The following is a 26,283-nucleotide window of genomic DNA, read 5'->3' as shown; positions in this document are numbered from 1 at the left end:
CTAGTACACAGTGCAATCAATCTGGAGTAGTTTATGAGTTTCAGTTAAGCAACAGCAGTAAATGCATTTGAGAGGAAAATAAAGGACATTGTAGCAATATTATTTAAGGAGGAGACTATGCTGGTGAGATAAATAATAGATCAGTAAGAGGTGGAGATATATTTATTGGGTTAGAGAGCATGTGCAGAGCCAGTTGCTGAACTAATGATGCTTTTATTAGATTTTGAAAGACTTTACATTTAGAATTTGCCTCAGATGCTGCTGGAGTATAGCGAGTTGCCAGTAGTGGTTTAGGTTTTAGTTATATTCAGTAGTAGTTTATCTTTGGAGCCTAAGGGTTTGCTAAGGATTTATAAGCATGCTCAGGCTTGGACAACTTTTTGGAGTTTATGGGCTAACAGTATTTGAGTGAGTAAGAAAGTGTGTTAGTTTGAGGCAGTTAATGGCTATGCAGTGGTGGGTCCAACTAGGTAGGCCGGATACAAATTTGGTTACTTGCTGTTACAGTGGTTGTTAAACTTGTGAAAACTGGAGCATCATATAAGATGACTGGTATTAGGTAGGCTATGGCAATACGAATCCTAGCAGTTTTTGTGAAGGAAGGTTTTTGTTTGGTAGAGGCTATCTAGCTTTTGGCTTGTCTGAAATTCACTACTGTGATGGAATTTTCCCCCGGGCCTCCACTGAATGTGCTCTTAGTTCAACTTTCCCAGTCAGCAAGTTCACATAAATACATACATGCATTTATTTTTTATGGTTTGCTGGAAATGGTAATCATATTTCAGTTGGCTGTAATTTGGTGTGTGATGTCCTTAATTTTTGTGTTATTCACAGGGTGTTGTGAAGTGGTGTTTTTTGCTGAAGTCTGAAATCAGGTCTATCATAAGCTATATATTTTCATCTAGTTCTCTCGTTGTTAAATGGGTAACTATCCAATCTTTTAGCTACTCTAACAGGATTAGCTCTACACCAACATGTAAACATTTCAATTGGTCAGCCCAAATTTACAGTACTTGCTGCTACTGTGTGCTTTCAAAGAAAGGTGCATTTCTGTCTGGTGTGACTGCACACGTGCTTACCATGTAAATATTATGTAACTTGTAATTATAAAAGCTGAAATATATTTGCAAACGTATTTTGCTCTTACTGCTGCTGTAACTGTCCATTTGATAGCTAGCATACCTAACAGGGCTGGTTTCCAACAAGCAGATACACATTTCAATTGGCCCCTTAATTTCTCATCTCTAGCTGCTGTGGTTATGCTTCAACGTGTGTTTCTCTGCTTGATGATATTTGTGATTGAAATGGCAATGACCTGGTAACTCTACAGTATAAATCCACTGTAATTGAATTATTTGTCTCTTTCTGCACTCGCAGATTATTTGGTCATTTAACAAAGCTCAGAAGTGTAGCAAAGATTACAATATTTTGTATGAGGTGTATGTAGTTAGTAGATGGGGCCGCACCTGTATAAACAGTCATCTAGTCTCTTGGGCTGTAGGGAGTTGTGCTATGTGCTGGGAAATCATGCTTTGGGTTACAGAAGTGGGGGGAGGGTACAAATGCTACAGTACATGCAGAAAAGTGGAGAAAAAAGTAGAGATGATGTCCGAGAAGTGGAATTATATAATTTACATTCAAATTTCAGTAATAAACCTTAACAACAAGTCTTGTCTTTCTGTGAGACATCGGTAGTGAGGGTTGTACAAATGTAAAGCTGTTTTGCTGCACTCCCATTTATTGTGATACCACTTTATTTAGTTGTAGTGTGATAGAGAGCAGATTAGCCTGTGCACTGATGCTTTGGAGAGTGACGTGTGTAAATACAGAATGTTGACTTGGAAGTAATGTTTTTGCTTTAAAAGTTGCAGTTTGTAAATGAAGCTTTTCTATGAATGATCGATAGTTTTGTGTAATGTTCTTTTGCAGTCATACCTCCTAAGTGTAATTCATTATTGTCAATGTTTTTAACTGGGAAATAAAAATGAATCTGATTAAACCATCAAAAGAACTATTCAAAAAGTGAAAAAATATCACATTTAACCACCCTGTGATGTTCCTAGTGTTCCATATTTTGCCATTTTCCCACATTTTAAGAGGTAGTGTTTATTTTGAATATGAAAGGTTGAGACCATCTCCCTGATTTTGACTCAAGTTTTCACTGCATTCCTCCTAAAAAGGGTTGACTTTGGGAGAAAAGGTGGTGTATTACATAAATTTAGAATTCGGAACAGATAAGATATCTGCCACTCACAACTCACTAATTTTGAATAGAACAAGGTACTTGGTAATTGCTTTTATTTTTAGTTTTTTTGTTACCTTCTGGATGGTTCACACCTTGCTTCTTATCTTCAGCTGTGGATACTATGTGTTGAGCTGTGTATCCAAGGCTGTGGTTTAATAAACATGAGGTGCTGTGACTTTTTTTCTTGGAGAGAGAAACATTTTGTGTGGAACTGACCCTTATGTGCTGCTTACTGGCCGTGCTTCTGCTCTGTGCAGATGACACAACCTTTGTTAATGTCCAAGACATTCTGTAGTAAACTTGCATGTGAGTGGTTTATATTTCCATGACAGTGGTCATACAGGTATGTAAAGTGGTGTGTACTATGTATGCATCTGTGTGTCATGGACAGTGTCAGATCGGGCTTAGACTGCTAGCTGCGGGTTCACCGTTGGATGGATAAACCTGGTGTGGCTCATGGTCCTCTGTTTTAGTAGCACCGTCACTTTTATCCAGTTAGATTTTTGAGGCAGTCCTTGCTTTAGATGTAGCTATGCAAGCTGCTGGGAAAGTCAGTAATGCCTTCTCTTTTTTTTTCAACTTGTAAAAAAAAACTCAGTAGCCCTCTTTAAGAGGAACCTGGATGACAAAGAGAAAATTCACCCCTGGGATCCCAACTGTGTCCCTGCTGGACAGGGGTAACAGGTGCTGACTTTGTGGGAACATGGGTGAAATTCTTGGCCAATAGCCTAATAGTATGCTATAATCATGTGACTCACTTAATTGGTAGCACACCTGAATTGCCATAAACCAAGAGCTGACCTTTGTTCATTTCAGGACCAGAAATTCAAAATAAACTTTGCATTATACTTGAAGAGGTTGTTTACAGGATCTCAAAGTGCAAGGCATGTGGTTTCTATTTCACAGTGAATATCACATGAGAGAGTATTGTATCGGCATGAAGGAAAATAGTTGGCCATCAATTTGGCTGAGACAGTCTTCTATTTGTTCAGTTGCTGCTACACTAGACCAAATGAGAACTTCTACAGCACCTTGCAAAAAGAAGTTAATACTGTCTTTCATGACTGTAGATGAACGCTACACTAACAACAGGTCAAGCAGGTTTATTAAGGAGAATTCAGCCCTCAATTGCAGTCAACTACACTACAAGTTGTCTGTTACAGTATGACTGGTTTTTCATGCATTTAAACATTGAAAGAACTGGAGTGGGTTTTGTGGGAGTGACCCATCTGTGGGCGTGGCTCAAATAGGGGTGTTCCTTGAGTTCGGTGTGGGTGGGGCTTGAGGGGCGCCAGATCAGTACTTCGCCTAGGGAGCCGTTTCAGCTAAGGCCAGCCCTGAGCATTAACCCTTGTATTCAAACTTTTGCTATCGTGGTATGCTCACAGAGCTGTACTGCTCACTGTAACACTCACTGTTGCAGTATCATTCACAACGCTTAAAAAGAGTATTAAAGCAGTATGTGCTCTAATAGGGCTGTCTGAGAAATGGGAGTAAATTGAACACAAAATCCTCACCATTTGTTAAGGATGGCTATCGCACATTCAACTTCCATCCTCAATAGTCCTCTGGAAAGGATGAATTCCCAGTAAGGTGATGCCTTGCAGGACTTGTGTGACAATTCCTGCTCTGTTCCTAGAGTGTATCTTATTTTTATCATCTAGAAGATATGTGGATGAAAGTGTAGGCAGCTGCTTCATAAATATTTTGAGGTGAGATATTTCTGCAAAAGGCAGCTATGGTAGCTAATACTCTAACAGAATGCCCCTTAACTTGTTCCTGCAAGTTTTCATCACAGTGGTCATAATAAAAACAATCAATACACTTAGAAAGCCACGTTGAAGATTTGTCTGGAGACCGACTTTCTTACCATTATCTCAGCAGAAAGGAAACAAAGAGCTGGTTTGTTTGCTTAAGTCTTTGATTCTTTAACTTAACCAGTTCCACTGGCACAGAGGGATAAAAAGTAGACCGTGACCTCGGGGATCTGAGTTCAGTTAGTGATCCAGGTGATGGCTGGAGGTGGCATGGAAGAGAACAGCAATGATCAGGCTTAAGCCTACTCATAGGTTCATAGGTTCATAGGTTCATACTAGGCTATCTGCCCTGGGGCAATTATAAGCCTAGCCCGATTCTGTACGGCTTATGCCACCCCTTGATTTGAGTATACTGTGCCCTTTTTAAGGTTTAGTTTACTGTGCCTCTGTCTAATAGTGACACGGGAGTAATCCCTGGGACAAACCTACGATCCCCCATCCACCTATCGAGATTCTTCTTGAAGAGATTCAGTGAGGTGCTCTGCCTCACATGAACTGGAATTCTATTCCAGAGCGAAAGGAGCCTCTGGGCTATGAACCTGTCCCTCCAGCAAGTTCTATTTATTTCTGTGCTGAGGTTCAAGTCCCTCGAGCGTGTGGCTCTAAGGGATTTAGATTTACTGAGGTGGAGCATGTCCATTAATTCTGGATTTGACATAGCTTTGTATGTCAGGCATAGATCGCCTCGAAGTAGGCGGTATGCAGCTGAGTAGAGCTGGAGTTTTTTAACCGAGCAGCATATGGCATCTGTTTGAGACCCTTGATCCTCTTGGTGAGATACTTCTGGGGTCTTTCCAATTGCTGCAGGTGTCGGGTAAGGTACATCCCAAAAGGGGCATTGTATTCTATGATGGGCCTGATGAGGGATGAATAAAGGGGCACGATTACCTCTCTTGATCTAGATGTGAAACCCTCCGTGATGAGGTGAGCTATGTAGAAGGTCTTTCTAACCACTTTGGCAATGTGGTTTTCAAAGGAGAGATTGCTATCAACTTGGGTCCCCAGGTCCCTAATAACTTTCTCAGTACTTAATGGGTTTCCGCCTATGTGGTAATTTGTGGGCACATTGTTTTTGCCAAAGGGTATGACTATACATTTTTTGGCATTTAGCTTTAAACCATGGTGCTGGCACCAGTTATCTGTCTCTGTTAGACCTTTTTGAAGGATGTTTGTGTCAGCTGGAGAGTTGATTATGGCGCCCAGTTTGCAGTCGTCTGCGAACTTGGTGAGCCATAGTCCTCCCACGTTTGCCTGTACCTCGGAAAAGTATATACCAAACAAGAGTGGTCCCAGGACAGAACCCTGTGGGATGCCACTTGTGACCGGTTTCGAGTCTGACATGGCTCCAGCAACTCTCACTCTGTGGGTTCTGTCTTTGAGCCAGTTTGCAACCCATCTTGTGACACAGGGGTTTATATTTAAGCTGGATAGCTTATCTATGATGCCCGAGTGGGGTATTGTGTCAAATGCCTTTGCAAGGTCCAGATAGGCTGTGTGGACTACCTTCCCTTCATCTATGGCTTTGGTGACTGTTTCGAAGAAGTCAACCAGGTTCAAAAGGCAGGATCTGCCCTTGACAAAGCCAAACTGGGTAGGATCTAGTGTCTGTAGGTCCCCAATGTCTTTGTTTATGAGCTAAATGATGATTCTCTCCATAGCCTTGCAGACTAAGCTAGTCAGGCTTATGGGGCGATAGTTTCCAGGGTCCGTAGAGGCTCCACCTTTGTGGAGTGGGACCACTGTTGCTGTATGCCATTCTGTGGGCACATATCCTGTAGTGAGGCTGAGATTGTATAGCTGTTTTATTTGAGGGATTAGTTCCTCTTGGAGTTCATGTAGGACGCAACCTGGGACGCCATCTGGTCCCATGGAAGCAGTGTTGCTTTGGAGAGGGCAGCCTTCACCTGAGCATCAGAGATGTTTGGGAGGCAGCCCTCTGCCGGGATAGATACTTGCTCTTTTCGGGGGGAGGGGGTGGAGAAGTTTGCACTGAACCTGTCTGCCAGGATATTGGTGATGTCTGTGGGTTCAGTGTATTTTTTGTCATTTAGAATCAACTCAGAACAAGTCTGGGAGTTGCATCTCAGGTTTCTAACATAACTGAAAAAGCCTTATGATTGTCTTTGGTGTCCTGTGCAATTTTTCTCTCGAAGCTGGCCTTGGAGGATTTTATGAGGGTTCATAATTTTCTGCTAGCACTGATCAGAGATGCCTTCCCTATTAGGGATTTTGCTCTATCATGTAGTAGCTTCCTCCTTCTGTTGTACAGTTTATTTATGGCAGGGGTCCACCAGACTGGACGCCTGCCTTTGGATGATTTGGTCTTGGTTTTGTTTGGGATAGCATGATCCATACATTCCTGGAGATGTCCGTAGAATGCGTTTATATAGGATTCTGCAGTTTGGGCCGTAGTTTCCACTGGCCTGGGGCCTTGAAGGATTCCACTTCGGTTTTGAGAAGTGAGAAGTTCGCTTTTGAGAAGTTTTTCACTGTGGTTTTCTGGGCTGGGGTGGGGTCGGGGTGTGGACATCCAGTGAAATTAATTTATGGTCTGATCTTACCAAAGAGGGATATACTTCCGGTGTGGAGCATAGAGTCCCCATGTTGGTAATGATCAGGTCTAGTATGTTGTCCCCTCTTGTGGGAGTGGTGACTAGTTGTTCCATAGCATTTGAGTTTATAATTTCCAGGAACCTTTGGGCTAAGGTGCTGGGGCTTGAGTAGTGCTCCCAGTCAATGTTTGGGTAGTTGAAGTCGCCCAATATAATGGTGTTCGGAGAGATCTTCATGTTCTCCAATGTTTTCAGGAAAGCCGAGTGGGATTCCTGACTTTGAGAGGGTGGTCTGTAGGATGCTATAAACTGAAAAGCAGTCTTGCCCACTGTTAGTTGCACATGGATGGTCTCCGATACGTGCAATGCCACTAACCTGGAGGTGTGGATATCCTTGATAAATATGGAAACTTCCCCTCCTTTTGTGGTTCGGTCTGGGTTTTGGGGCCGAAAAGCATGATATGAGGTATAGCCTGGTAGTGCTGGGGTGCTCTCTGGAGCCTTGAACCAGGTTTCTGTCACTGCACAGATATTGATGTTCTCCATACTGAGGAGAGCTTCGAGTGCGTGCATCTTGAGGTTAAGACTTCTGGCGTTTAGCAGCATTACCCTTAGTTTCTTGTTCCTTGTGCTGTCTATGGGGGTGGGTTTGACTTTTGAGCCTTGCCTAAAAAAGGCACTATGGGGGTGGCAAGAGCCTTTGCCAATATCTGAAAGCCCAGTGGTGACAGGTGCAAGCCATCCCTAGCGAAGCAAGGTGGCTTGTCGAGCATGTCATCCCAGGCTGACAGACACTGGATCCCCTTTGAATGACACCAAAATTTTAGCCAATTATTAAAATCGATCATTTTGTCTTTGTACTGTGGCATCATACTAGGTGAGGGTAAGATGCTGCTCAAGGTCAGGGTCATACCAGCCTGGGCTACATGATCAGAAAGCTCCTCAAGGGTATGGGTGGGAACTGTGTGTCCAGGAACATGGTCCATAGCAGAAACTGTCTGCAGAGACCAGGGATTCTACAAATATAATGATTTGAAAAATAAAAATAAATAAATAAAACAGTGGATTGATCTATAAGTATGGAAGGAACATACGTCTAAGGTGGAAGAGTTTAAGTATCTTGGGCATTGATGGGAAAGCTGAATCATAGGACAAAACTCTCAATTTAACAGTAACTATGGTCATAAGCTTGAGTTTGTGACTTAAATAATAAGATCACAGATGCAAATAGCAGAAATGAGCTTCTCTGTAGGGTACAGGTACACTCACTCTTTGCACTAGAGTGGGATGTTTGGCAGTCCAGTAGGCTCACAGAGTGCAATGACTGCACCTTAATGCAAGAGGGGTTTATTGAGGTGGTCTGGGCATTGAGTCGGGATGGGTGTTAGGCTTAACAGCTTGTCATTTGTGATTAGAACTCTAGTGTGTGACAGTAAATGTGAGATTTGTTTCTTTTTTGTTTCAAGATCAGGAATGTGGTATCTTGGAGTATTTTTTCTTTAAGATACAGTGATTTCAATACCTGTTTTGTCATTGTCAGTTCATTACTTAGTGATCACATTTCCTAATGTTGGTCACTGAAGTATGAAAGTTTAGTCATGGAATTTGTATTGGCACACACTAGGTGTTTCCTAACAAAGGAACACCACGCAAAAGGTACGGCCTACTGGGAGGACATTCCAAGGCAGACCCATAGCATGTTGGGGGAACTACATTTCTCAGCCAGACTGGGAAGGTCTGTTCCAAGCTGTTTAAATTTCCACCATCATATCAATAAGACAAGTGGCTTATAAAATGAATGCATCTGTGTGTGTGTGTGTGTGTGTGTGTGTGTGTGTGTGTGTGTGTGTGTGTGTGTGTGTGTGCACGTGCACGCGTGTGTGTGTGTGTCTATTAGCTATTTATATATATATATATATATATATATATATATGTAATATGTATGTATATATATATATATATATATATATATATATATATTTACACACACACACACACATAGATATATATATATATATATATATATATGTGTATATATATATATATATATATATATATATATATATATATATATATATATATATATATATATATATATATATATATATATATATATATATATATATATACATACATGGGTCCACTTTGTAATTTCGAAATACTGAAATCTCGAAGCCGAAAAAGCAACCACAACTCACAAACTCAAAAACACACAACTGCGAAATTCAAAATCCCGTACCCACGCTACACATACAGTACACACATAAACATACACAACCCCCCCCACAATCAAACAAACTAATCTAAACTACATATAAGCAGGGGTCCAAGCCTCACTGCACCCCCACACCCCCCTACTTATATATTCTAACTCCAAGATCACACAAACAGTAACACAAACGAAACTCACACACACACATCTTACAGTCTCTCAAACACACACATAGCAGTGACAACACACACTTACACACACTAAACCCCTAACCAACCTACTTACACACACATACTTACCAAAATTAAGCCCAAACATCCACATTCCGTACCACCGGAAGCAGAAATTCAAAATATCCGTGCTTCGGTATTTTGAATTTCGCGCTTCTGCCGGTTTTGGAAATGTGAGTATTCCACTTTGTTATTTCGGAATACTGAAATTCGAGATTTCAGTATTTCGAAATTACAAAATGGACCCATATGTGTATATATACATATATATATATATATATATATATATATATATATATATATACATGGGTCCACTTTGTAATTTCGAAATACTGAAATCTCGGCAAAAGCAACCAAAACTCACAAAATCAAAAACACACAACTGCGAAATTCAAAATCCCGTACCCACGCTACACATACAGTACACACATAAACATACACAACCCCCCCCACAATCAAACAAACTAATCTAAACTACATATAAGCAGGGGTCCAAGCCTCACTGCACCCCCACACCCCCCTACTTATATATTCTAACTCCGAGATCACACAAACAGTAACACAAACGAAACTCACACACACACATCTTACAGTCTCTCAAACACACACATAGCAGTGACAACACACACTTACACACACTAAACCCCTAACCAACCTACTTACACACACATACTTACCAAAATTAAGCCCAAACATCCACATTCCGTACCACCGGAAGCAGTAATTCAAAATATCCGTGCTTCGGTATTTTGAATTTCGCGCTTCTGCCGGTTTTGGAAATGTAAGTATTCCACTTTGTTATTTCGGAATACTGAAATTCGAGATTTCAGTATTTCGAAATTACAAAATGGACCCATATGTGTATATATACATACATATATATATATATATATATATATATATATATATATATATATATATAGATATACATGGGTCCACTTTGTAATTTCAAATACTGAAATCTCGGCTTAAAAAGCAACCACAACTCACAAACTCAAAAACACACAACTGCGAAATTCAAAATCCCGTACCCACGCTACACATACAGTACACACATAAACATACACAACCCCCCCCCCACAATCAAACAAACTAATCTAAACTACATATAAGCAGGGGTCCAAGCCTCACTGCACCCCACACCCCCTACTTATATATTCTAACTCCGAGATCGCACAAACAGTAACACAAACGAAACTCACACACACACATCTTACAGTCTCTCAAACACACACATAGCAGTGACAACACACACTTACACACACTAAACCCCTAACCAACCTACTTACACACACATACTTACCAAAATTAAGCCCAAACATCCACATTCCGTACCACCGGAAGCAGAAATTCAAAATATCCGTGCTTCGGTATTTTGAATTTCGCGCTTCTGCCGGTTTTGGAAATGTGAGTATTCCACTTTGTTATTTTGGAATACTGAAATTCGAGATTTCAGTATTTCGAAATTACAAAATGGACCCATATGTGTATATATATATATATATATACACATATGGGTCCACTTTTAAATGCCGAAATCTCGAGTTCTAAAAAAACAAACCCAAAACACTGAGATTTCAATAACTCAACATTTAAAAGTGAAAAAAACCCACAAATGAACTATAATAAAGTGTTTGTAGGGGGGCAAGTCCCCCTGCACCCCCACACCCTCTTACTTAAATATATCAACTCCGAGATCACTCTACAGTGAAGAGAACAGTAAGCACAACAGGAGCATTATTGTTCTCTTCACTGTAGTGCAATCTCGGAGTTTGGTATATTTAAGTAGGGGGTGTGGGGGGTGCAACTTTATTTTAGGTGTCTGTCTTTTTTTCCCCCACTTTTTAATGTCGAGATACCGAAATCTCGATATATTTTGGGTTAGTTTTTTTTTTAAAACTCAAGATTTCGGCATTTCGGCATTTAAAAGTGGACCTATATATATATATATATATAGATATATATATATATATATATATATATATATATATATATATATATATATATATATATATACATATATACATATATACACTTATACACATATGCAAATGGATATACATAAATCCATTCGCCAATAGCCAGTGAAAATGTTAGAGTGCATACTGCCAGTCAGTGTATGCAAGATTTGGCTCATTCTAGCCACAGCAACCAACCAGAATTCATGCACATTCACTCACTCACTCACTCACTCACTCACTCACTCACTCACTCACTCACTCACTCACTCACTCACACATTATATAAAATCCATAGACAATTTGGAAAACCGCAAATCAACCTACCTCATGTCTTTGTGAGTTGGGGGGAAATTGCAGCACCTAGAAGAAAAGCTATGTAGGCACATGGAGGACATGCAGACTTCTAAAGAATGTACCCCAGTGGAGAAGCAAACTGAAGAAGTGCTTGATGGGAGGCAACAACATTTCAAACTGTCATGATACAAATCAGTTATTCATCTGAATCAGGTCTGATACACTGTGAAATTAGTGGTTGTGGTATATTTAATGAGGTTCCAAGAGTTGGTCGACAGGGAGTTTGGTCAACATCTGTTTAATCGTCTGTATTTGGTCATCTAAACAGGTAGTCTACAGTTGTGCAAGATCGATAATCCTCAGGTAGGGGAATATTCCCTTTCCCCGGGGAATGTGCAATCTCAGAATTAGTATATATAATTAGAAGGATGTCTGAGGGGATATTGTTATGTCTATTTTAAGTATTATTTGCATGCATTGAGAAGCAACTTCAGTGCATGCGTACTTGGAAGTCAGTGTTTCCACTTTCAATGTAGAGTGATTTACCTTCAAGATGTGGACATTCATGTTAGTCGGCCAACTGAAGGTAAGTCATTTAATCAACCTCTGTAGTGTTAAAGTAAAAAGGACTTAGAAATGAAAACTGGTGGCTCCATTTAGATACAAGTGGACATAAATAGCTTTAGTTATGTCACTCCATGTAGCTGGCAGAAATAAACAACTGCAACAAATGAATTAATTCCAAAATTTATAATTTAGTAGTTGAGGTAGTTCTAGCCAAGTGAGTTTTTTTTAGAGTTTTTTAAGCGTGAGACAGTGTTGCATCCTCTGTGAAGAGTCTGTGGCGAATTTTTGTGTAGCATGTTCCTACTTTGTCTAACTCTGTTTTTTTTAAGGTTGATAAGGATGAGTGGGGCATACAGCAGAGTAGACAGTAGATGGGTTCTGGCGATAGCAATTCTAGAGGTATCTGAACTTTTTGTTTCTATAAAGGGTTCCCATTTTTGTGGCTTTTATAATTGTTTGTTACCCTTGAAAATTTTTCCAGTTGTCAAGAATGACATTTCTTGTACCTAAAATGTCAGACATCATCCTTAGCACAAAAACTAGTTTGGTAATTATATTAATAGTGTTGCTAGATTTGTCAACCAAACCTGATAACATTCCTCTTATGTACTATTTCTTCAGCAATGGACTTTAACATAGATTGCTTATAACCTCTGGTGCAAAACATCTCAATTTATTCATTAACTTCATTTATATTTTTTTCATTCATGGTTAATCTAGAGAGTCTAATTGTTTGTTCCCTAGGTATGTTATTTTTAATAAAACTAGGGTGAGTACTAGTATAATATAAATAATTGTTTGAAAAACATGATTTTCTAACATTCTAAAACTCTTACTAGAAAAGCAACTATTGTCATTGTCACATGAGTAAAACATCCACGTATGGTATACTACAACCCACTTGTCCTATTGTAAACACTAAAAACTTAGTACTGTTGTTAACGTAAACACTAAAAACTCAGTACTGCTGTTAACTTCAACAACAAACTTGGTAATATCCTCACCAGATCCATCACTGACAAAGAATAAACCATCAGCAAATTTTTTATAAAAATAAATATGCTGCTTAAAAAATTATGTTTGATAGAATCTGGGACTCCCACTATCCCATAACCAAATTAGTAAACAAGGGTGCCACTGGTGCACCCATTGCAACACCTTTCAACTGCTGATAATATTTTCCATTGAAAAGAAAAAAGTTATTTTCCAACATCACCTCCATAAGTAAACAAGTGTTAAAACTAGTGTTGGAAAAATTTGTCAAGGAAGATAAAAATAATCTCAAGTATTCCAAACCTTTATCAATTTTAATTTCTTCACTAGTTACATTGATATTGGGTGATTCTTTGAGGTGCAGAGAACCTGAATTTGTTAAGTGAGTGATTACAAAGAGATGATGCTTCCTTGCAGGCAGAGTGTGAAGCTTTGTTCCCCTTGAAAAACGTGAGTTTGAATTTTGCTTCAAATTATTTTTTTTTTATTCAAATCCAGTTTGAATCATTACCCTGTATTTTCTCAAGTGCAAAGTGGATAAGGTTTACATTTTTCAGGTTTCATTACCAGATGTTGAACTCTCTAATTCATTTTTCTTACTTTTATAAGACCCCACACTGTATATGGCTGTTTCAAGTTTCTGCAAGGTTATGTACCCTGGAGTTAGTATATACAAGAAAAAGGGGTGAGATGCATGGTATTTTTTGAGGTTTCATGCAGTTGAATCTTTTGACTGGAGTGTTTTATTCACATGAAGAATCAACCAGTTTAAACTCAAATGAACTAAATAAAGGCAAAAATACTGAGCTCATGTCATTTGTATATATACCATTAAACTCGATCAGATTATCCTGAAGTTTACAAATGCCTCTAAAGACCTATATGTTTTTGGTACTGAGGTATGAAAAGGCATGACTCTGTCATCACAAAACAGACAATTAATTCATAAAAAAAATCACTGGAAAACTACTGTTAAACGTGTTATTGGTATTTTATTTATTTGTGTCTAAAATTATTTACTTTGCAACTTCATATGAAATATTAGTCAGAGTTAATGCAGTAGAATATGGACTTAATTAAAATGATTGTGCAAGATCAAGGGGAAAGCCAATGCTGTGATAAACAACTGGTTAATAATGCAAATAAGAGATATTTGCAGTCTTTATTACACAGCTTATATTTGTACTTCTAAGTCTCACAAAGAAAAATATATTATATGTCTTTCTTCCTTTTCCAGAAGGCAAAATGTTGCACATAAAATGGCTCACTTGGCAGCTCCGGGAAACAATGAGGAGCTGCTTCTACTGACTCAGGACACCTCAGATGACCGAAGCAGCCTGAATGATCCTGAAAGGTGAAAGCAATGCACTTTTTTGCAGAGGTACAAGCATGGCAACAAATTTTAAGTGACCATATTACATACATACATGTTTTGCTAGCACTTTGTATGGTATTTATCCAGTATGTAGTAAGGCAAACATGTTTTATTATATATTAAGTGTGTGAGTGTATGTGTGCACATGTATATAACATATGTATGTATGTGCATGCATGCGTGTGTGGGGTTAGATGCTCTCAACTCTTTCTAATTTTACAGAATGTATTTGAGATTACCTCATATTTTGGTCTGCTTCCTACAAACTTTCTGGCAAATCAGTAATGATTGAAGTCACTGAATAAGGACACATATTTGAGTTGCAGAGTTAATAACCTTAAAAAAGCATGCTAATGCAAAGCCTGTTATTCTATTAATTTCTATTAATTTTAAAGTGCATAAGGGCAATATCTGTCCCTAATTTTGGTCCTTTACCCTCCATTATGTTTTAGCTTTTTCCTTGATTTTTGAACTAAGAAGTTGAGTGTTTTTTTTTTTCGGGAGGTGCAGTGTGTTGCACTCTGTACTCTGACAGCAGTGCTATGACAAAATGTATTCCTGTGTCACAATTATTTATGTATTTAGTCATTCATTTGATCACTCCCAAATTTCTGATGTGTACAGTCACAGATAAGACACTGTAGTTGATTGCTGAGTATAGGGCTGTTGATGAACACAAGTGACTGACCCTGACTCATAGCACCTGGTTCTCTGGTTGAGTCTTTGGCTTTGTATCCTTCTCTGTGACATCTTCATGTACTCCCTGTCTCAATAGGGGCTTTATCCTAGTGCTATGGTATCCTGACCCAGGTTCTCACCTGCATAATATATGCTCTTTGCGAGTTATGCTTCTACTTTCATCCTGATCAATCACCAGAGGGGTACAAAAAAGGTAACTATCATTTCTAGAGGGGCAGAGAGACAGGCACCATTCCTAGATAGGATTTATATATACTTTCAAGCATTTGTCATCTCAATTTATTGGTAACTATTTTGTTAGCTTTGAACATTTAGCTTTAGACACAATTTTCCCTTGAAAAGAAAAAAGAAAAAATAAGCCTGAATGTTTTCTGTGCTCACAATCTTAATTCAGGTCATCATTGGGTCAAAACGTTGCAAACAAATCTCTGAGATGTACCTCAGAGAAACTAGAATCATATGAATTATGGGGCCACCCCAGTTTAATTTGGTTATTTCCACCATAATTATTACAGTGGAATCCTGGCCAGTTAGGGTATGTTAAAACAATGGGAGAAAAAGCTAAAACAGTAAGACAAAGTGTGACAAAAAACTAGAAAGAAGTAATTTATTATGCTAAAACAGGGACGGTATAGCGAGGACCACTGTGCGATAATGAGTGGGTACTTAGGCAGTCTGCGGATGAAACTGAGTGACCCCATAAGTTACTTGATGAAAGGCAATGGTCATTTACCCATTGTAAAACAGCCCCACTCCATCTTAATTACCTAACCCATTTACTTGTTTCCTGCAGCCTCCCCTTTGACGTCATCAGTTGCCACTGTTACACCCCCATTCAGCTGTTACACCTTCTGCAGTCTATTACGTAATATAATCAGCTCTGATGTTACTATCCCTCTGGGCCCTTTAATAAAACTTTCAACATTCGCCAGGTTGATTAATTGGACACACTCATTTTGGTATTACTGAGGCATACAGACATAAACGTGTATGAAAAGAATGTATCCCACTGACGACAGCATTAGTGACATCCTTCTGCTGCACAGCACACATAATCATAAGTATGCATAACAATCATCACCTCTCACTGCTTCTGTACACTGAAGGGCTAAGCCCTGCCCCAAATCATGATTCACTTCATTATGTTTATATTGTAGGGAACATCTTACCTTCTGTAAAGTAATTACACCTTATTAGAGATGACGCTCACAAGAGCAGACAAATGTCATGAGATGCCGGGAACACAAGAAGAAGCACTAAGAATGAAGTACTGGCTGGTGTGGGATACAAATACAGAACAGAAGTCAAAAAGAATGAATACCACCTCCAGCAAGGAAATATCAGCATGCTAGTGGTAAAAAAGAGAACTGTCGGAAGTAGCAACGTATTTGGGGTTTGTGTGCTACAGTTATTCTGTATATAACTAAGTGCAAGTCATCAGTTTGTCATATATGTGGGCTTCAGTAAAGAATGCTGGTTTTACAAAATAGGCAAAAAAAGAAGAAAGAATTGTATAAGCAACCGTAAACAGTGATAACAATATAGCAAAATTGTATTTCAAACACATTTTTGATGAAAGAGTTAATATAAAAATCACAGCAATATACTACACTTGTGCATTCCTGAGTTATATGAAACTGTAAGGAAAATAAACATTTCTGCTGGATAATAACTGACTGTCAAGAATTTTAAGATGACTTCCCAAATGAAAAACAGTAACACAGAATTAATGTGCATGTTGCACAAAACATCCAGTTTTATAAAAGCTTGGTAGCTGAATTTTGGAATGAAAGTACTATTACCCTTTATAAAGTTAATTGATGACATGTACTTGTCTCAGTGTTTTTGGCACAAACAACTCACCTATTAGGACTTCCTTTCTTTCCAGAATGTTTTTCTGAGGCAGTTGTGCAGCTGAGTTCCCAGAACCTATTGTGTTAACAATTATGTTAGAACCAGCATCCTTCCCTGCTCCATGTCCTGTTGCCTTGGTAACGTCGACAATTACTTCATTATCAGGCATAGGGTGATCTGTATCTACTTCTGCAGGGAATTCAAAGTCTCCACTGGGTCCTCCAGTAAATGGACCTTCCACTTCATTGTTTATAGTCGTGCTTAAAGTTCCTTCAGTCTATTTTTGGGAAAGCATACAGAGAGAAGAAAACATCAGTCTTAGGATTAAGTATATAATTATGCAGAGGTGCTTCCTGCACTATATTTTAGTGAAAACACCACTCATACTTTGTAAAGAATCACTTCATAGATATTAGCAAGGAATGCTGAAAGTTTTAATTTTTTTACATGCTTTGTTTCTTACAGTTCTATTATCAGTACTGCTGTTTCAACCCTTATCTGTAAACAGTGTAAAGAATTACAAAATTAACAGAAAGAATAACAAATACAGTCTAAAAAACAATACAATTCATCAGGTGCATTAATCATAAAGCAACACTAAGATGGCTTCTTTTGTAATTATAGTAAGTGATTTGGGGTGATTAATTGTGGGAGAATACACTTGCTTTGTGACTATATCATTTGTCTACCCTACATATATCAGTCCACTTAAAATCGTCTACTAATACCCCAAAGTCCCATCTTAGTTAATATTTTACTTTACAGAATGACAACCAAAGTAGTTCAGCCCAGAATGCTTCAGCACCTGTGAAGAAATGGTTTATGGATCAGAACAGTTCTACTGTTATTAATTTGGTTTCCACAACTGGATCAGTATGTAGATCTGTCTGAAACTGTAGTTAGCATCTACTGCTATTTCTTTATACCATTCCCAGTGTAATTGCCTGATGGTTTCTACCTGGTGGGAGTAAAAAGGAAACATCTCATACTGAAGGGGCAATGACTGCAATGGAAAACCGTGCATAAGTGGAGGTCTAGAATGGCAGTGATGTGGATACATGGGGAGATAGAATTGTGACTGAGTAACCGTCTCAGTTTTTTTTTTCTTTTTATCCATACATTTATTTAGAACTAATAAATAGACAGCTAGAAACATGCATATAGACAAGATTTTCCTGCATGTAGTCTGACATTATTTTTATTTAGGAGAGACAGACAGAAAGACAAGTAGACAAAATAATAACAGACAGACACAAGGCAGAGATAGATAGATTAGATAGATAGATAGATAGATAGATAGATAGATAGATAGATAGATAGATAGATAGATAGATGGATGGATTGTTAATTTGGTTTGTAAGGGGGGGGTTGCCACCCCTTAACCCCATGTACCTAGTATCTTTTTTAAACAATGAAAGCAGGGGTATGAGAGAGTGGATAATATAAAAAAAAAATCAGACAAGTTTTCCTTTGAAATCAGCATGTTGACCATTACTAGGAAACTCTTACCCCTCGTCCAATCTCCCAAAGTCATCAGAATAATGTGATAGCTATCAAACTGTAAAACTAAGATGCATGACACTCTGACAACTATGCAACAGTCTCTACGTGTGACCAATTTACTATTGAAACTTGTGGAATGCATCCGAGTATTCAGTTCATTATGTTATGACAATGGCATATGATGTAAATGTTTAAACACATTTGTTCAACTCTGAGTGTTGCAAAAAGATGGATTATGAGGCACCTCCTGGCAGAACTAACTATAGGCAGAGCAACTGAATCTGTTGGCTTTGTGTTTCCATGAGGCTTGACTGAAGCAACTGTTTCTTCTTTATTGTGCCACGTAAACGTAATGTGCTAGGGGGGGATACAATTGTTTCTTCCCCTTCAGTTCAGGGTAGGTGCTAATAACTTTCCTGGCTGATGACAGGTTGGAGTTACTATGTTTCATGTTAGGTGTGGAAGCTTCAAGTACTGCCAAAAAAGAACCCATGTAGAAGGCTGGCAGCTCAAATTATGGAGCTCTAAACACTGCCTGGCTGAAATAGGGGGCAGTGCCCCCAATACTTAGCGGTGTTCGTTCCACTGACATTTTTCCTGGAAAACGTGCTCCTGGCAGGATGGACTCTCTACTGCTAACAGCAGTGTTCTTAAAGCTCTAACAAGTGCTGCAGCATATCATTAAAAGCAATTTGTACACTTTTAACACAACTGTTGTGATAGTCTATTGATTATAAATGGGGGCTTCTCTTGAGTCAGCCAAAGTAATCCTTGGGCCAAGACTTTGCACCAGGAATAAGAGACTCATGAATCCAGCAGCCCAATTCCAAAGCAGAATGTTGAAGCAATTAGTACATTTTAGCTAATCTCCACAGATGATGGACTTTTGACCTGCAGACAGTTTCTTTACCCAATGTATAAGCCCAAACTTGAATTTCTTTCAGTTTTACACTTTTGAGACTGAAGTAAAGTACTTCAATATATAAATCTGAACTTGAATTTCTTTCACTTTTAAACTTTTGAGACTGAATTAAAGTACTTTTGTTCAATTTGTTCATGAGGAAGTAACACACTACAAGCCAATATGCATTTATATATATATATATATATATATATATATATATATATATATATATACATATGTGTGTGTGTGTGTGTGTGTGTGTGTGTGTGTGTGTGTGTGTGTGTGTGTGTGTGTGTGTGTGTGTGTGTGTGTGTGTGTGTGTGTGTGTGTGTGTGTGTGTGTGTGTGTGTGTGTGTGTGTTCATTTCTTTTTTCCCTGTGCCCTTACGCCACATCACCTTGCTCCTTATTTTGAGTCTTAAAAATTCTGTGTTACATACTGTTCTATACTGAAATTATGTGGGGCACATTCATTGTTACAATCTTTTTTACAAACAACCACAGTAAATACAGAATCATACTAATCATGGTTAAGGTGTTTTCCTTACAAACAAGGTACAGAGTCTGATTCTTCTCTTTGGGTTAGGGAATGTGTCTAGGCTTAAAATGGCCCACAAGGGCAGACAGCCTAGCAGTAACCTATGAACAAATAAAGAAACATTTAATCATGGTGCTGTGAGTTTCCTAGCTGAAGTATTTAATTAGTGTTCCACATTTTGCCTGGTCCACATTTTAAAGATGTTCACAGCATGATACCAAAGTCATCAGTCTCATTTATTTTAAAATATTTGTAAGGTCTAACTTTATTATTTTATTTTACAATATTGCATAGCTTGTTTTTCTTTTGAAGAATCAGGGGACTGCAACTTTTGTTTCATAAAATATTCCATAACATGCTTTACTTTGGTAAAAAAAAAAAATCAATGCACTGCAACTTTTATATGTTTTCAGGTCAAATATTCAAGAGTAATTGACTAACACCTTTTGAAACTTTAACACAAGATTTTGTGTTATATGTAGATGCCCTTCTTATGCATTCTCTTCCCGTAATCTAGAATCCGAAGTGATTTTACATTTAATATAATTCAATATGTAAATCAGAAATTGTCTTAATTGTCCTCTGCAAACTTTCTCAGAAATGCATAAACAATGTCCACTTGTTCACGTGCTGTTTAAGAAACAGGCACTGATGACTGTTATTCAGGGCAGCTACACCTTTACATTTTGAGAATTAAAAAAGAATGTTTTACATTGTGTTCCACCATCTTCTTACCTTTAGCTGTATTCCTTGTTGTTCCACACCTCCACCTCCCACTGGCCTTACTTACTGTGCATTTTTAGAGAAAGGGTTGTTGAAGTGGAAAAGAATGTTACTTTTATAGAAGGAACTACAACAGGGTACAATAAACATATGCCTTGTCTATAAAACATTGTGCCCTGATTTGTCCCATGGTTACAGGCCAGACCTGCATTTTATAGAAGTCATACATGACAGGTAGCGCAGACTGAGTTGTGGAGTGGAATTTCCAGATAGACTGGGTCCCAGAAACATGCAAATAGCAGTCTGGGACATGACAGGACACCACAATTCTCCTTTAAATCAGCTTCATGAAAAATTGCTTCTATCTCTTCTTTTTAGCCAATGAAAAAGGAAAACAGATATTCTTGAAGCTAGAATAAAATTCAGTTGTGGAGTAGCACTCTTCAGAAGTAAGGAAGAGTCCTCATAATGAAGTAGTCTTCATTTGCTGATATTCAGCTTAATGATGGGCTTAAGTGACCTTAATAAACCTTAGATTATCTAGAAAGGGTATTTAGAATGAAAGAGCAGAAAATTTTACGTAATGCTGGGGTAAAGTCAGTGGTTCCAGTTTTTCTTATTCTGCCTTTAAATCTCCAACTGGTTTTGCTACTTTTCTGGATCAAATTTTTAGGCATTTGTCACCATATAAGCATTCCCTTCTCACTGTGACATTATTCCGAATGCTTAAAACTGTAGTTCTGGAGTTTAAAAATTATAAACAACCAAAAAAGCACTTATGAGGATAGATAATACTGGCATACATATTGCTAGTTCTAAGACTTTAGACTTATTTCTGTGATTTACTATACTACACCCATATGCAAATTTAGTCATAATTATTCAGTCTGAGCACAAAAGTTATATCAGTTAGGAGTTCTATACTTGTTGTAGAAGATCATGATGTAAATTCATCCAATGAGAGGAGTTTCAGAGGGTACTTGTTATGAAGATGAACCTCAAAAGTTCATGGACCTCTTACTGTGGGTTATTAGAGTGGTTCCTGAGTAAGAAACTTGTTAAGTCACACTGAGTATGTAAATAAAGATAACCAAACACAAGGAACTGACAAGAACAATGCAAAAATCCTACTCCACAGCCACTGTAGGTATCCAGACACTTTATTTTCTTCACAAAATACAAGTTGAGCACTTTCTTCCCACAATTGAGTCTTCCTCAGAACATATAAATGACCAAACAGCATGCTCTTAAATACCCATGAACAACCACCCCACCCATTTCTTTAAGTATTATGTTTATTATGTTAATTGTTTAATTGAAATGATGCTGACAGGTAGACTGGTTGTTTGGTTGATGGATTGATTTACTGATTGATTGATATTTGCTAACTAGGCAGGTGGTCTACTGCTTGATCCTTTACAGCCATGACTTGGACCAATGACAAAAATGACAGGAATTACAACATATCATTTTGTTATGTAAGACTAAAAAAGTTCCGTCCAGGATCAAACCAAGTGGGCAGTCTCTCCTTCTCAAAATATATACAAGTTCAAATGTCTATTCAGACCCAGTGACACAATTCAAAGGCAGGAGCAAAATGCAATGTACATCATATACAAGTCTATTCAGACCATAGAATTCATACGTATATATCTCCAAAGTATATACGCTCTAAAACCAAGGTATCCTTTTGTTAACAAAAGGAAAAATACCTAAATATAATAAGCGGTTAACATATGGATACAACTCATTTTTTATTCACAGTGATTTTAAGTCTCAAACATTTACTTACAGCTTATTTTCAAGTGAAACCTGATGTGGTTTTCAAGCCAATTTGGGACAACTTGGTCAAGACATGAGGCAGAAATAGAGATGATTGATTTAGTTATTGTAAAGACAAACAACAACATGAAGAAGAAGAAACTGACAAAGAACTGGTATGTGATGTACGATACATGCAGAAAGGTCACTGTGGTGACATATCATTACAAGGGAACATCTGGAAATTTTAAGATTAAACTTACAATTTTGTAAATACCTATATGTGATTATGAGTAATTATTGCAAGTTATAATCAGAGACACTGATTTAAATTTCTGAAAAAACTGAAACTGTTTTCATGAGATGAAATACGAGAATTATACCCATGATTTTGAAGTGCAACATCTGCTCTTTAGCGTGATTTCATTATAATGTAATAGCTTATCTATGTGTAAAATTAATACAGAGCATTCAGTAAAATAAATATTATAAGTAGTAAATACAGCAAGAAATACAGTTGTGGTGTATAAGTGCCCTGACTTAAAATGTCAAATTCCATATTATACCATGACCCCCCATTAATATTCCAAAACGTGCACGCTGATTGGTCAGCGTGCACATTGTAAATCGACTTATACTAATGGAAAAAGGTCCGGTCGCCCGGACTTTTTCCATTAGTATAAGTCTTTTTTAAAACACTGTCTCACTATGTTAAAGGAGTTTAACATAGCGAGACAGGTTTAAAAAAAGCAACAGAGATATCTGTTGCATTTTTTAAAGCTGTCTCACTATGTTAAACTCCTTTAACATAGCGAGACAGTGTGTAAAAAGCAACAGAGATCTTGCTTTCTCCGTTGCTTTTTTTTTTAAACCTGTCTCGCTATGTTAAATGGGTTTAACATAGCGAGACAGCTTTAAAATAAGCAACAAAGATCTCTGTTGCTTATTTTAAAGCTGTCTCGCTATGTTAAACCCATTTAATATAGTGAAACAGTTTGTAAAAAGCAATGGAGATCTTGCTTTCTCCGTTGCTTTTTTTTTTTAAACCTGTCTCACTATGATAAATGGGTTTAACATAGCGAGACAGCTTTAAAATAAGCAACAAAGATCTCTGTTGCTTTTTTTAAAGCTGTCTCGCTATGTTAAACCCATTTAACATAGTGAAACAGTAAAAAGCAACGGATATCTTGCTTTCTCCATTGCTTTTGCCCACAGCTCTGATGTACTGCGTAGGCATACGCATGCGCAGTACATCAGAACTGCCGCAGAATACCAGACAGCTGCGGAAGGGCAGCAAGGAGGCTTTATACAATGCCATTATTTAAGAAAAGTAATTATTTTTTTTCTTAAATAATGTCATTGTATAATAGCAATAACCCACTTCTGGGTGTGGGTAATGCCGGATTTACCCATGGTTGGCTTTGTCTGGCCACTCGGGCTTCGCCCTCATGACCAAACCACGCCAACCGTGGGTAAATCCAGCATTACCCACACCCAGGCGTGGGTTATTGCTATAATAGAATCTTGTTTTTTCAATACTGACAAGCCAAATTTAGGATTTACCAATATTTTTCTTAAAAAGAACAGAATTATGGTCCCTGATAAATAGATATATGTGTGGTGTATACATATATATATATATATATATATATATATATATATATATATATATATATATATATATATAGATATAGATATATATATAGATATAGATATAGATATATATATATATAAAATGGGTTACCTTCAGAACATTGACAGACCATTTAATTGAAACCCATTTCACTGACAGGCCATTTCACTGACAACTACTACTTGCAGGAATTTAAGGCAAATAACTGGGGTTTGTCCCCTCCCCAATGTAGTGCGACCCTGGAGTTAGTATATATAGTTGGGGAGGTGGTGGGCACAGCCCCCCCCACCTATTTTATTTTAAAAGAAGAAAATAACACAAAAAGTACAGTATATATACAAAAATAGGTGGGAGGCTTTGCTCCCCCACACCCCCCTAACTATATATACTAACTCCAGGGTCGCACTACATTGGGGAGGGGGACAAATCCCTGTTATTTGCCTTAAATTCCTGCATTTACTAGTTGTCAGTGAAATGGTCTGTCAGTGAAATGGGTTTCAATGAAATGGTCTGTCGATGTTCTGAAGGTAACGCATATAAATATATATATATATATATATATATATATATATATATATATACACACACACACACACACACACACACACACATATATATATATATATATATATATATATATATATATATATATATATACACATAGACAGAGAGAGAAAGAGATACTAGCTTTACTGTCCTAAATGTACCCATAAAGACTTAGTAAAACATAAAAAGTCATGGGACTACAGAAGCCATGTGGCTGAAACACTGTATGTCCTTAATGGTCATTTGCATATATCCCATGGCCCTCCACTACAGGACGTTTAAGGTACTGCACAGTGAAGACTCTAGCTTGACTGGATTTTCCTGCAGTTTATATATCTATGTATGTGACATTTGATCTATGACACATCTTATCTAGAAAAAAATGTCAATTGATGTGTAGCTCATGTCATAGAAAACACAAATGACTGAATCACATTTGATAGAAGGGCTACAGAAAATCCCTTCTAGTGTGGTTTTTTTGGACTCATAAGTAAGTACTAGGCTAACTACCCTTGTGGGCCATTTTAAGCATAATCAGTTCCCCTTCCAAAGGTAAAAATCAAACTCTGCACCCTATGTCTGCTAGCTGACTAGACCATTTATATTAAATCTGTATTACATTAACTTTTTAAATATTCTTTGATTAGATAAAAAGTGGCTTATATAATGAGAGACAGTGAGAGTATTTAAAGTTTTAAACAAACAAATTCCCCTCTACTCTTTTTTTTGACAAGTAACATGATATCATCTGCTCTTATATGACCTACCACCATCTCAGGCTAAAATACCTTTAATTTATTGTCTCATCTGAAGAGCAGTACCTCATGGGTTCAATGACCTTTCTATACTGTGTGACAATGTTAGTACTGTAAAATTGGATCCACACACCTAGTTGGGACTATGATACACAACCTTCTGCTGTTCCAACATGAAAGATGGACGTGCTACCATTCATGTCACTAGCACTTGTAATGTGACTGTCAAAATAGACTCAGTGTTCAAACCTATAATTAGGTTATGATAAGTCTTTGGAGTCCTACTCAATCAAGAGACTTTCAGTGACTTTTTTAAATGAGAGGATAGTTAGCGGTCATGTGTGAAGTAGGGGAACCTCTCTACACTCTTACTTAAAATAACATCCTCACAGCTCACATAACCACAGCGAAAGTTTTGCTGAAATGTCCCATCAAACAACCATCCTTTAACAGACTTCACAAATCCCCTACAATCTGCCTGTAATGACATTACTGAGTTTTATAATATGGGAAATATAAGACAGTGATGGTGATAAAGAAAGTGAGAGTGCAGAATACACGGGATAGATACAATATAACTAGTAACCTAAACACATTAGAATGAACTCAAATATTTCACATTCAAAATTCTTTGAGGATGTTTAATAAAAGACAACTGTCCTCTAAACATTTATACTTCTCAGAAATGCATCTTCCTTCCAACAAAACGAATTATATGCTTCCACAGAGCATGACTTGGCCGTTTGCTCCCTTCTGTGGTATTTCAATACTGTTCAGCTTACTGAATGCCAAGCATGTTAAGTCTGAATGAAATCTCATGATACTTTCTTACGGAATTTAACTTCCAGGCTTGTATATATTGCATTACTCATCACATTTTAAGTTTTTTTTTTTTGACCAAGGAAAAACCTACTTAGCAAGGGCATTTGTAGAGCTTCATTTTCCCATCCACTGATATTATAGCTCTTCTCAGTCTCTATCAATCCACAGCTCTTTTACTGTGTACTGTCATTTACTTGTTCCTTCCTTGGGTGACATATCTACTGAGTTTTGGAAATTTATATATCTTTTACTGTGTATTCTCAAGAGTGAAGAAACATGGCACCAATGGCAGAAACTAGA

At 37.7% G+C, this 26,283-nt stretch overlaps 1 protein-coding gene across 1 annotated transcript in view; it reads right to left on the bottom strand.

Annotated features, from left to right (window-relative positions):
• Positions 1 to 26,283, bottom strand: part of SDC3 (syndecan 3) — a 1,714,638-nt gene that overhangs the window by 32,651 nt on the left and 1,655,704 nt on the right. The window contains exon 4 of the mRNA XM_044084708.1: positions 16,809 to 17,076. Coding sequence (XP_043940643.1) covers positions 16,809 to 17,076 — 268 coding nt within the window. The remainder of the gene's footprint in view (positions 1 to 16,808; positions 17,077 to 26,283) is intronic.

This window comes from Protopterus annectens, chromosome 1.part1 (genome assembly GCF_019279795.1).
Source record: "Protopterus annectens isolate FY-2018-M chromosome 1.part1, PAN1.0, whole genome shotgun sequence".
NCBI lineage: Eukaryota > Metazoa > Chordata > Ceratodontiformes > Protopteridae > Protopterus > Protopterus annectens.
This window is presented reverse-complemented; position numbering and strand designations above follow the sequence as displayed.